At 30.2% G+C, this 14,057-nt stretch overlaps 1 protein-coding gene across 1 annotated transcript; it reads left to right on the top strand.

Moving 5' to 3' along the window:
• The first annotated feature begins 500 nt into the window (after nucleotides 1-500).
• On the top strand, nucleotides 501-10,722 carry LOC106073801 (uncharacterized). The gene is made up of 8 exons (XM_056006823.1): nucleotides 501-828; nucleotides 2,484-2,585; nucleotides 2,694-2,974; nucleotides 4,167-4,221; nucleotides 4,484-4,687; nucleotides 4,830-4,929; nucleotides 5,023-5,090; nucleotides 5,526-10,722. The coding sequence occupies exons 1-8, from the start codon at nucleotides 763-765 to the stop codon at nucleotides 5,709-5,711; spliced, it is 1,062 nt and encodes a 353-aa protein (XP_055862798.1). The 5' UTR covers nucleotides 501-762; the 3' UTR covers nucleotides 5,712-10,722.
• Nucleotides 10,723-14,057: the final 3,335 nt, after the last annotated feature.

Here is a 14,057-nt window from a genome sequence, read left to right as displayed (position 1 = left end):
GACGGCTAAGATACTACACCTGACTTCAGCTGACCTGCTTTGTAACGTAACGAGCACTCTCAGTACACTAATGAACACTATTTAAAAATATTATTATCTTCAATTTTCTTTTTTTTTAATATCAATTTCTTTATACAAACTCAATTAGTGTTACTTTCCCCACTCTTAATTGGTCCCTTCTCTGTTAAACCCTAACGCCACAATCCTTAGAAAGGTTCATATACTGTCCTACTTAGTCCTTCTTTGCACTGTATTTTTGCTAAGTTATTAATGCTGGACTTTTTATGTGTCAAAAGCTTTTTTGTGCAACATGGTGTGTATTACCTCACTACTCTGATCTTTGCAGTCAATAACCAAACTTAGAAACTTAAAATCAATCTTTGAATATAGCAATTAGGTGAAAAAGCAAGTGCACAACTTAGAAACAAAAATATACTTTATTTCTATGTTGAAAAAAAAAAAAAAAAGAAATTAAATCAATAACATTTTGACTTAGAATCTACACTGTTTGTACTATGTCAAAGATAAATACTTTTTGCATTCAGTTTTTTAAAAGAATAAAGTTTGAATATTTTGATGACCTTGATGATAGTCATTTCAGCATCACACGCTTAAACAGAATAAAGAACTTTTGTTTTATTGTATTTCTTTCTTGACAGACTTGTCAATGTCTCTGTAAAATATAGTCACTGTGTACAGACTAGCAACCATTCTCAAGTTCTCCTACTACAGCTTGGCAATCCTAGAATAAAATTTATATCTATGTCAGGACTACGAAGAAGTCGACCAGATGAGCAAGATGTTATTCTACGTAAACTTCATGACATTGTAAGTACTACTGGTGTTAGTTAATTTGTAGAAATATAATATGATAAAATTTTGCCTTTTTTGAACCATAAATGTATTATTTAGCCCTACATAAACCATTCGAAATACTTGCAAGCAGTTACATATATATATATATTTACTTGATAATAGACCTTAGCACTTTTTGTATCAATCATATATATTCTCACACTCACAGCCTATTGAGATACCATCGTTTTATATTTTTATGCACATTCCTTGGATAGCTGATTTGTCTTGAGTGCACTTCACTTTCATCATTTTAGTACAGAGTTTTAACCCTATCCTTATCGTTCCCTGCATTCTTGAAGAGTGTAGGGGTAATAGGATCTAGTGTTTAACTAAACTAAATTTGATTGGTCAAAATTTGTCACGATTTATCTTGAACTTTCAGAATTTTTTTTTTTGCTTCTGCCTCTTGACCATTGTGTGTAACCATGTGTAGCATGTGACAAACACATTTTATTTACCATCAGCCACAGAAATATATGAAGCTTTCTAATTTAAAGATCATTGTGTCTTTTTTCTTCTTCTTCTTCATTCTCATTTTTATGTTAGAGCATTCAGATGACTAGACCAATACATGAGATGAACTGCGCAGTGGTTTCAAAATCAGGGAGCTCTCCATATAGTTTTCTTTCTATTGGGGTGTTTTGGGGCCAGAGTCTTTTACGGGCCTCATGGTAAAGAGAACAGTTTTGGAGGACATGGTCATCATTCTCTGGTGACACCCTTCAGCTTTTTGCTGCTGAGCTGTCAGCTCTTTTGCAGACTGTGCCAAGGAAAAATAGTGTGCTGGTGACACTCCACATGGACAGATTTCACTGGTTCCAATTTTGAGCTTCCGGTACATACGTTGTTGCATTCTGTTGTGTCCGGTCCTGAGTTGAAAGATTAGACATTGATCTTGTCGGGATAGCTTATAATAAGCATCATCTTTCTTGTGATTTGGATGAGAGCTTGTCCATTTCTCATTTATTTTATTTATTATTAGTTTCTTCATTTCTTCTGGGTAGAGTGCAGAGTTTAATTGTGAGAGTGTGTCTTTTAAAACTTAGATAATTAAGAACATAAAAATAATGTTAGATGGAAATATTAATTCTAAAAATATTACAAAAAAATGACATTTTATATTTAACATTGAAGTTCCACACAAATATATTGTTTTTTTTTTTAGCAAATTTACTGGGGCAATTGTTTATTTTTTAAATTCAAGTGTGATTTTACACTCCTACAAGTTTCACAAAACCATTTTAATTATCTTTTCGTTGTTGAAAACAAATATAAAATTGAGTTATAGGGAACTTTTTTTTTTTGCATTACCCTATGTCTTGGCCATAGATCCTGAGAAAAAATATGAATGGAAAATATTTTGTAAAGGCCATTTAATAGATTAAAAAAAAACATGTATTAAAATAATTGCTAACAAATATTTCATTAAAAAAAAATTCATATTTAAGATTTATATCCAGTAAGTATATTCTACGTTTTTGGTCTAATGAAAAAAACAGAACACCAGTCTTTTTTTTAAGCTTATAGATATATAGCTGTTTTTTAATCACAAGCTTTTTCCCCTTCTCAAAACACATAAATAATGTTTTGGTCGAAATTGCTTGTTTTGTTTTTTTTCTGTTCAGAAAATATCACACACAGAAAGACTGTCGTCTTCTTCAATCGAAGGTAACAGCAGTATGAAAGAGTCTATAGATGATTCCAGGTCTCTATCTTTACTAAAGAAGGTAACGTATATTTGAATCGTTTGTCTTATATTAAATTACAAGAAAAAATTAAAATATAATTATCAATAAACTATTATAGTATTTATTTGAATATTAATTGAATTTCAGGAAACATCATCTGGAAACTTCTTATCAGAACCTCAAAAACTTAGATGTGCATCAACTTCTGAACTATACAGTGACAATGTCTCCTCTGTTCACAATGTTTTGATGGAATATTCTACAATTAAAACTCAAGAAACTTTGCCAACTTTAACGTTGCCAGAGGGCTCACTTCTTCTCTCATCCTCAGGAATAACAAACAAGAGTATCAAAGTGGACCTGAGACCTGGTCATTCATCAAAGATGCCTTTGTTGTCACCTCCTGGTCTAACGAAACGGCTCCGAAGGTAAGAGAAAAATATTCATTTTATACAATTTATAACTTGATTTTTCTTTGTTTAGTTAAAAATTAGTTGATAAAATTTGTTCATTTAAACAGTATTGACCTTATTTGTGATGCTGGAGTTGGATGGTTGATTTAGCCCTTTTGACTCATGTCGAACATAAGACAGCAACAGCAATTTGCCATCAGACTCTGATCTGGGCTATTCCCCTTAGTCTGGTCTATGTCCATCTTGCCTTCTGTGCTTCTTAGTCTACTATAATCTCCTCCATGTTTGCTTTGGTCTCCTGTCCTTTCTCTTCCCCTCTGTGCTCCAGTCTATGGCTTGTTTTGCAATGCCTGCCCAATCCAGTCCCCATTTCTTCATTTAAACAGTATTAATTTTATTTGTGATGCTGGATTTGGTGTTTAGGGCAATTCAATACTTTCAAACATAAAGTGTAATGACCCAATTACCTAAATCAGTCTGTGAATTGGTGAAGAATTTTGAACCAACAGATTTGAATTGATGAAGAACCAATTGAAATCCTCTTGAAAAAATTGATTATTTGAATAATTCAAAATGAAATTATAGATTTAATAAACACACAATATTGCCTGTTAGATTACACAATGCAAAACTAATTCCACAGAAATAGAATCTTTATTAGGCATACAATATTTAGATTGCAGCTTGGACTTCGTAGCCATGGGAAAGGAAATACTGCACTCCTCCTTGAATCCTTATTAATTATTAGACTTATATAATACAGAAGTTACTTCAAAAAAGAAGATGATTACGTCCTACGCATCATGCATTTAGTCATGCATATTAACCAATGACCTGAATTCTGCTAAGTCTCTGGTTTTCCTGGCTAGCTCAGGCAACCCATTCCATGCTCTTATAGCACTAGGTAAGAAGGAGCATTTGTACAAATTTTTCCTAACATATGGAATGAGGAATGTGCCTTTATTTTTGTGTCTTTCTGACATAAATTTTCTCACTTATGGTTATTGCATAGTTTGAGTTCTTTTTTTCTCTGGACTACTTTTCTTGTTTAAGAATAGCTATGTGACTAAATCTGAAGATATTAAAAAACAAGTTTACATTTATGAATAGCCTTCACAGGTTTTATTTCTTGACATTATTATTGTATTAAGAAATCCTTTTCATTATTAATTCTGATCAAATTTGTTTGTATACTATATTCTCTCAGTGGCAGTGAATCTGGCATTAGTCATACATTGCAGGCCGCAGACAATAAAGAAATGGTATTATTTCATTTTAATTGGTTTTATCTATGTAATTTTGTGTATGTTACCTTAATTACATGTTATATACTATCTTTTAGATATTAACGACAAATAATGTTTTATCAATTTTTTTATGCACGAGTGTCCATAAAGCAACAAAAATTTAAGTAGGGATTGAAAAAGAGAATTCAATTTCTTTTGATTTATGTTTTAAGTAATTTATATATATTTTTTTTTATCAACTAATTAAGATTGTGTTTATTTTTGTATGAATATTTAGGTGTCAGGCTTCAACAAAAAATGGCATGATCTGTATTCTGTTCTGGAAGTTATGAAACAAGAACCTTTTGATGTTGATAAATATCTGCAGACTGTATCACTAGATTTGAAAGAAAACACATATGACAACAAAAAACAATCTGAACATGATGTGGAAGCTCTTCATGCGGACATTGTAAAGTTAAAAGAAAGCCTCCAGAAATTGGTAATCAGTTTAACATTTAAATTTGTACTAATATTGTAAAATTTACCATGGAAGATAAGCTAATGATATCAAATATAAATGCATTGAAATGAGTTTTTGTTTGTGTCAGATGTAAGAGTGTGCTTGGTATCTTCTTAAATAGGAAACTGAGGTGAAACATGTTAAATCAGAAAGAGATTGCGCCTTGAACTACATCTGTGAATTTAAGTCTACAAATCAAACTGCCATGGATGAAAGACAAGGTCAGTAGTTCTTTTTATTTTCTTGAAAACTTAGGTGTTTTAGGTCTAATAAATTACTCAATCTTGAGACGTCTATTCCATTTTTTCTTGCAGATAATCTTGGTATAAGTCATTATTACGAAGAAGGCATTGAAGGACTAAGAGCATCAGATGTAACTAAGGTAAAATATTTCTAAGAGGGACTAAACAAATATCATTTTTAGACTAGTAGCAAAAGAAAGAGAAACTAACTATTTTCTGCAGAAGCTTTAAATAGCATTATTTGTCACACTCAAAGCAATATCTAGTGTTATTATCTAGGAGAGATGCTCAGAAAATGAAGATCTTTCTTGGTTACCAAAGTAGAAAATCTCTTAATAATATTTGTTTCTTTACTTTTTAAAAAATGTTTTATATGTTTCGGATGTTCCTTCAGAGTTGAAGATAATTACTTCCTAGTCCAAACCTCCCGCAGGACGACGAGGGATGGGAGCGGGCAGGGTTTGAACCCTGGACCATCGATGAATCTGAATGACAGTCCAGCGTGCAAACCGCACGACCAGGCAGCCATCCTAAGTCTTTTGTTTCCCAGTAAAGCTAATTTTTTTTTGTAATAGGAACAAGTGTTGGAAGTGATGGGACATCTTGTGAAAGAGTTCAAAGGTCAGAAATCATACTTAGACCGTCTACTACTTGTAGTCATCACAAGAGCACCATGGATGTTGGAAGAAGTAGACGAAGCAGAGATGTTACGAAGGTCAGATTCTGATGATGACTATACTGATGATGAAGTTTGGTGTTAATATGCTCACAACTCTAGTCAGATGGTGGGCATTGCTTTAAATATAGTAATATAATCCTATAGTTTTAAACTGATTCATGCATTTATCGACAAATAGATATGAATTTACCTATGCATATACCTTGCAATGTTTGACATGAATAAAATAAATAACTATTATAATTAGATGTAAATACATTAGTGAAATGATGAGCTGATATTTCACATTTACTGTTCTTGTCTTTATGTGATAGTGTTTTTGTTGAATTTGTTTTTTTTTAAAATCAGTTGTAAATAATTCATCAAACAGGCGTTAATATTCTTTCAAGTCATTCTTTAGACATTGGTTAGTCTGTTTTAAATAGAAGGTTCCAGTTTTCACATATTATTCTGAATTTAGCATTTGTTGGTTTGAAGATATTCAATCAAACCACTTATTCAAATGAATTTGACATTCCAGTACTTAAATTGTCCCATTTTTTTTTCCCAATTCATAATTTCTGTGTTTTTAAAATGATTCTTTATTCTTTCAGTCTTTCAATTGTTTTGACTTTTTAAGACAACGCAACACCAATGTTTGTGAATCATTAATATAAAATAGTTGTTGTGTCTTGTTTGAGATTTTCTTTTTTCACATGTTATTCTGTTTGGAAAAATCATCCTCACCCAAAACACAAACAGGTAATTAGTTTATTGACTTTTCTATAGCAAATTGTTTATTGACATTGACTCAGTGGATGACGATTCCCGAACTCTTAAAGTTATCACTAAAATCCTAATGTGAACTTTTGGCATTATTTGTTATTTAATTCAATTACTAAGATGAATGTGTGAGAAAAGATTCAATATTTTAAAATTTATTGCACTTTCATTAGTATTTTTTGAAATTGTAATATATTTTTTTTAAATGTAGCAAAGACCTGTCAACCTGGTATAATGGTGATATATGAAATGATGATATCTAAAACTCATCATAAAAATAAAATAAACAGATGTTACCAGAAGTTACTGAAGGCAAGGGAATTATTTAGTCTTCTTCTAGCCAGCTTTTTGCTACCATATTTTATCTTGTCACGCAATCTGGACTGTAGAAAAATGCCATATCTTCCTTATTTGCTCTTCACTTGATTGAGTTTGGTCTGTCTTGTAATGTTGAGTAGATGTAAGATGCCTTATCCTTTTAGATGTCTTGTTTTAAATGAGACGTTGGTTTGCTCTTAGCAAGAAAAGATATTATTTTATTATTATAGCTTTTATATAGCGCTATTTTCATGCTTATAGCATGCTCAAAGCGCTTTTGGTCCAATCTCATTTGTGGACCAGTGAGGGGGAGGGGGTATCTAGGAGTTGGTTTTCCGTGCTGCCTTTAGGCGCTCAGTAAACACAACTCTGCCCGAGTCGGGTGTTGAACCTCGAGCCCCTTTCTAAGTAGCCAAGCCAAGTTCAAGCGCACTTGGTCTCTCGACCACGCTTCCCACATATTGCTATTATCCTGCTCATTGGGTTTGTTTCTCCTAAGACCTAAATAGTTCAGCCGCTCTTTTTCATAGTTGTAGCTTAACATTGTCATTAAGGTGTTAGAGCGAGAAACAGAATTTGAGTAAGTAGTTTGTTTTTTTCAACACAACTCTAAAGGTTTCACTGAAACCTATACATGTACTCATTAGTTGTATTATATGTGATAGTGTTATATAATATTATTATATAAGATTATTATTATAATTATAAGATAAGAAGAAGAAGAAGTTGCTTTTAATAATAATAATAATCTTTATTATGCATGAGGAACTTTGTCTTACAATTTGTGCATCACACCAAACAAAACATTATAACTATACAAAACCAAAATATACATTCACACCAGACTCATTCAGAATTTAAAGTGAACCAGAGTTTCTTACATTTTAATATTGTTTATACTTCCCATAATGGTAATTACTTTTAATGCAAAAGTGCTCTTTATTTTTTTTATAAATATAACATATATGCACATAATAACACTTTCAGCTGCTATCTTTATAATTTTTGTTTGTGACAATGTTTATATGTTTAAAATTTAGATTTTTTTTTTTTATAACAGCACTACACCAAATATTTGCCTTAAATAATGAATATGGCATTATTCTGTTTTACTATAATATGAAACATAAATTTCTAATGAAGTTTTCATGTTTAATACTGGTACTTATGGCTTTGTTTTCAAATGTCATTTTTAGTTCAATTTAATTTGGAACATTTGTTGTATACATTGTCTTCTTCTGCAATCTACTTTTAAATCAAGCTTCCCCGTGACATGGCAATGAGCTGTTGGTCTAAACTGCCCAAAGGTTGGGATGTTGCGGTCAGTGTTTAGGCCTTCTATAACGATTGAACTCGGTGCAGCTCCCTCTTCCTTGTCTGCTGAAATTGTATGACCTTAGTGGGGCTAACTTTATGAAATGCTTTTTAACATTCATTTTAACATATTAGGAAGAGTGAATATTTAATTAATGTTTATTAATATTATGATTGCACTTTTACTTTTTTAAGATAACAATAAAATATGTTTTGAAAGTTTTTCTCTTTGTCCTACAGTGAAAATAATGGGGAAATTAGTTATCTCATCATCATGCTGCATTGTAAATAAACATCCACTTTCACCTTGATTCCCTTTTGATTCACAACAACATATTTTTTATACACTAGAGTTTATTTATAAGGATAAATTTTATATATATATTTTGATATATATATATATATATATATATATATATCCTAGACCAAATAACTGTAATTGTATTTTGGTCTATAAATAAATCTTTAAAAAGATTTTATGTTTATTATTCTCTTTGTGGTGCTTTGTGCTTTGTATTTCTTTAGATGAAGTTTATTTTATGTATGAATTTACTTTTAAATATACTTTTAAAACAAATTATTGAATGGACAATCAAAATGCTTTATATTAGTCTTTTATATATATATTTATATTTTTCCTTGTTACTATAGCATTTTCTTCACATTTGTTTCATGTTGTATTCATATTTGTTCAACAATCTTTAGGTGAAATATAAATTAATATAAATTATATAGATGAAACTTGTTTTTTTGTATTTCAAATTTGTTAATATACATAAGTCCTAACGAAAAAATGTTTTGCAGTTTCAATATGTACCAAAAGATAAAAAGACTAGTGGGTTGATCATGCTGGAAATCAAGCTGGCACTTTTTGAGACATTTTTATAATATTAGAAATCTACCATTGGCATAGGCATAGTATGTATAACAAATATACCTGACGATGTAGACTACAAAAGAATATTACATCCATTCTTCTCTTAAGCAGAGCACGGCATGACCTAAATTGTGCTTATGTGCCATAAAATCTAATCTGAAATCTAAATCTTAATCATAGGCAGTAAAATTATGTTTCGATGAATACATGCTCGGTGAAGAGCGTGGGCGCTGTTCACTAAATTTTCAATAATCCAAAAACCCAGTTTCAGTCTCATGATGCCTAGTTAGCTTTGTGATTTTATTCACCAATTAAACACAGACTTGCAAATAGTAAAATTAATTTGAATACCCCTGATACATACCTTAATTATTACACATGTCAATGTTAGTTGTTTTTTTAGCACTGTGCTCAGACAAGCATGTTCATATTGCTAACTTTACTCAATTTTATTTCGTGGTGTAACTGAAAAGTTTTCATCCCATTCCAAAAGGGAAAATTTACTTGTCTAGATTCCAGGTGATCCCTAGCAAAATGGGAAATTTACTACAGTGATTTGGGTTAAACTGCAAAGGTCATCTAATTTATTCCATTAGATAATTCAGCAATTAACAATTTTTAAAATGAAATATTATGCTCAGTCTAAAAAATGTTTATGTTGTTTTGTTGTTGTGTTTTATCATGAGACATTTTTGATAGTTTGAGGCAATGATCTAGTCATGTAAGTTATCATTTTACACCAATTTTTAGTTTTGTTTTATCTACATATATTTGTAATAAGTAATTTGAAGACTGAAGAACAACAACATAAGAGGAAACAATGAGATTAACTCATAATCTTATAATAAGTACCGGTAATTTCTTTTTTACTGGAGTGATTTTTTAACTATTTCTTTGATGCTTTTTGTTGTTTTTGTAATTTACTCTTGAGCTCAACTTTTGTTATAAGAAGTTTTGCATTTGTCATTTCATTAAATGATTTTCAACAATTATTTTTAAATAATTGTGTAATTAAAAAAAATAAATTTCATTCTTATTTACAAAACAATATTTCCTAATGTCTTAAAATCTGCTGATGTTTCTCTACCAACAAATGATTATCTTCTCCTCACATTCATGTTTATTTACACTTTTGTTAAACAAAGATTCAAATTTCTGTATATAATTGGGTTTTCTTGGCCGGTTCTAAAAACTTCTTGTGGTCCTGACACTTCTTGCGCTAGTGGTTTTTGAATGAAGATCTACAAGAAAAAACACTTCATTTGCCACAATAGAAAGTTCAAGAAGCATATTTTTTTAAAAATCTTTTTCTAACATGATAGTCTTCAGTAGATAGCTCTGTAGTAGATCTCATGTATAACTGAGAACCTTGCTTTGGTAAAGAGTTAAATATAAGACAATCTAGAACACAAGAGTTATTGGCTGTTATTAATGTCTTTATTATTCAAAGTTCAAAGATAGTGCATTCCTTATCTATACTGTACCCAAATATATATGTAACACATTCAACTCAATATTGTGTTTTGATCAGACTGTTTCACTCTTGATATAGAATTGCTAAAGTACCAATGTACTAACCTGAGATTATCAAACTCTGTTTATCTATATACACTTGTTTATTTATTGATTTTTTTTTTTAAACCATCTTTTAGCTGCTGTATACTCCTATTTTTTAAATAGTGTCCTGTTGAATTTGTAAAAATTTGCAATCATTTAACTGCTGAAACTTTTAATAATAAAATGGAAATGTTCATTTGAACGCAACTGAGTAATTGAGCATTTTGAATGAACAGAATCATACTGATTAAACATATTCACTAAATACTGTTAAAAAAAAATATCTGTATATTTAGTTCTATTTATCAGCTTATATATTACATTTATAAATCAAACACATCTTATATCAATCAAAGCAAAATGTATTTAACTTGATTATCAGATTTAGTGCCATTATTGCATTCTTACTGGAGGCTGTATGTTTTTTTCCCTTTTTTTGATTTCTCTATCTCCTTTTTTTTTTTTGAAAAACTTTTAATATTTGTAAATTTCTAGCCTTTAAAATTAGATTATATGGACGTTAACATTTTGACCAATGATTCAACTTAATTATCATTAAAATATCTGGCCTTTCCTCATACTTCTTAACATTCTGCAGTAAAGGGTGTGAAGTGCTTTTGTAACATTTCATTTGATTTCAAATATTTGTTATATATATAAATCAAGTAATTTTTATTACTGAACTGAGACATATACACACTTTGAAAAAAAAACAAAAAAAACTATATAAACCTTTACTATCTACATATGCAGACGTTTTTTAGCGGCCCCGTAAGAGGAAAAGCCGCTATTAGGTTTGTGCAAATGTCCATCTGTCACACTCAGATCTCGAAAACTAGAAGAAAAATTTAAATATTAAAAATATTATTTCACCATGCGATGCGGCTTGAAAAGTTTAGATGCAAGGGCTAATTTTGGTTTTCTAAAAGCAAACCGTTTAATTTATAAAATTAATTATGCAAGCGATTTTTTCATAAAAATACACCAATTCTAAAACAATTATGTAAATGTAAGGGAGGCAATTTTACAATATGTTAACAAAGAAGAACAATTATCCGGTATCACTAAGTCAAATATATTTATAAAATGTTCAAGAAATATTCACAACAAATATAAATATTAGTTAAAGGTGGTTTTTTCTGGTCAACTGTCTACTAAAATTAAAAGAAAACATTTATGTTTGTTTATAAAGGCTAAGAATGCACTTTGTATGTAAATATTACTCACATTTTTTAAAATGGACTTTTTATGCAGCGACTTTCGTGCAGTAGCGTGACAAGCAGCGTCAAGGCATAGTACTAATCAGTTCCCTCAAATTTTTTAAATATTTAGATTTTATTTATTTTTTGTTTAGTGCCCCCATCAGAATAAAAGACGCTTATTTTTGTGCGTTTTGTCTGTTTGTCTGTCACGTTTAGATAAAAAACCAACAACACTAAAGGCTATTGAAAATCTGATTTAACCTTTAATGTTCCTTCAGAAATATTGCAATAGTTTTAAGTATCTATAATAGATTGATCCGGATGTTTTGTGAAAAACAAATCAATGCCAACAAATGTTTGTTTGCTCTTCTAACTTATATTAAATTTAATTTCCATGCTTAAACGTTGCAAAAACACATGATCATTAATATGTTGTTCCGTTTTTTTTAAAGTAAATAGCATATAAATGCTAAATGAAAATCTCTATACTGGTTTATATTTCATTAACTATAAAGTTGTTCTGGATATTGTTTTATAAAAAATAAATGATGTCAAATGTTTGTTTGAAATCGCATAATTGTCTAATATTACAGTTATATTCTTGGACAATACGTCACTATAGTTTATTTATCAATATCAAATTGTTCCGAATTTTTAACTTAAAACAAATTTATGTCAAGTGACTTTATTTTTTCAAAAATATCCACAATAGGTTGTTCAGAATTTTAAAATAAGAAATTTAATTTACTAGAAACAATTATTGAAAATCACTTTTTATACTTATTTTACAGTTAATTTTCTTGCAGAAACATAACAAAAGTTGTTTTATCGGTAAAGAATGTTCCGAATTTTGTTTTGAAAAAGAAATCGACATACATTACTTAATTTTCTTACAAGTCGTCGCTAAAAATGTTCAGAATTTTATATGAAAAATCTCCTAATGCCAAAATAACTGTTTGAAATCCCTCATCAAATAAATAAAACAAATAATCTTCTCATTTACGAAAATTGGTTGTTCCGGATTTTTTATGAAAAATATTTTAACTCTATGTAAAATCGCACTTCTCTCTTACACTACATTTAATTTTCTAGATAAATATTTTAACTCTATGTAAAATCGCACTTCTTTCTTACACTACATTTAATTTTCTAGATAAGAAAATCTAATTATCTTTAATATTATGTTCCGATTTTTAAGGAAAAAAACTTCCTAACACCAAAGTATGGTTTGAAAATCTCTCAACAAGGCTATGATACATCTAATTTTCATACGAGACCATCCCAAAAGTTTAATTAACGGTATTTGATTAATCTGGAATTCTTATTTTCTCTCACTATAAATATATAAACATTCAGAACAATCGATTACAGAAACTTAAAACTATTACTATGTTTTGGAAGGGAAATTAAATTTTAATAAAATTTTCAATAGCTTTTAGTCAATTTTTTTAAAATGTTAACATGACTGACAGACAAAACAAGCTAGTGGTTTAAGTAGAGTTTGGAACCAAGAGAAAATGAAGAGGGGTGTAGATTGTATTTTTTAAAAAAATTATTCTGCAATATCCTTTATAATCAGAGCCGGGGTAGGGGCGATTGACCAAGGTCCCGCGCCTTACGGGAAATCGCTACTAACCAAATGTATGTTGACTTGTGTCTTCTTTTTGTGTAGTGGCCTAATAGGAATTGTCGGCTTCCAAAGGTTCCGTGTTGCTTTTTGGTAAGTCAACCATTATCGGTTAAACATATAATTGCAATACAAATAGATAACGTAGGCCTACATGTGCATTATTTTTCAACAAAGTCTGCCCTTGCTTAATGCACTTAGTTCAACATAGTCTCCCCTTGCTTTTCAATGCACTTGGTCCATCGTTGTACAAGCTTTACGAAGCCCTGATAATAAAAGCTTTTTGGTTGAGCTTCGAGCCAGCAATGCACCATTTCTTTCTCTGATTTCTTTCAAGATAAATCTACGGCCCCTTCTAACGGAAGTCCTATGACGTCATTTTTGATCACGTGTATGGGCGTGGTTTTGCCCGGGGAGCTTAGCGCGTCAGTTGTAGACAGAATTTCGTAGAGAAAGGTCGTAGATTAGAGTTTATAGAATTAATATATTTATTTGATAACGACCTCAGAAGTGGATATTCAATCGATACAGTTTTATTTGTACATTTTTTATATTGCGAGTGATTCCTGAATTAAAGTTTAGTATTTTGAATCATTATTTGAATTTCTAAAGATATTTAATATCTACATAAGAATCCCCGGCTCACAGAACAACCCGTGACACAAAGAAACAAGCAATAGAAAAATAAATCTTAAAAAAAACAACAACAAAGCTTATGTAAGGGAAAGAACCGGTAATAACTGCCATTTATGACAGGGTTTAGCTTCCCTC

The sequence above is a fragment of the Biomphalaria glabrata genome, chromosome 12 (assembly GCF_947242115.1).
Source record: "Biomphalaria glabrata chromosome 12, xgBioGlab47.1, whole genome shotgun sequence".
Taxonomy (NCBI): domain Eukaryota; kingdom Metazoa; phylum Mollusca; class Gastropoda; family Planorbidae; genus Biomphalaria; species Biomphalaria glabrata.
The sequence above is the reverse complement of the archived record's forward strand: the minus strand, read 5'-3'. Positions and strand labels throughout refer to the sequence as shown.

Coding starts and splice junctions, on each gene's coding strand:
- LOC106073801 (XM_056006823.1), top strand. CDS start 763: ATGTCAGGACTACGAAGAAGTCGACCAGATGAGCAAGATGTTATTCTA. Junction 4,688..4,829: donor AAGAAAGCCTCCAGAAATTG/GTAATCAGTTTA, acceptor CTTCTTAAATAG/GAAACTGAGGTGAAACATGT. Junction 5,091..5,525: donor GAGCATCAGATGTAACTAAG/GTAAAATATTTC, acceptor TTTTTGTAATAG/GAACAAGTGTTGGAAGTGAT.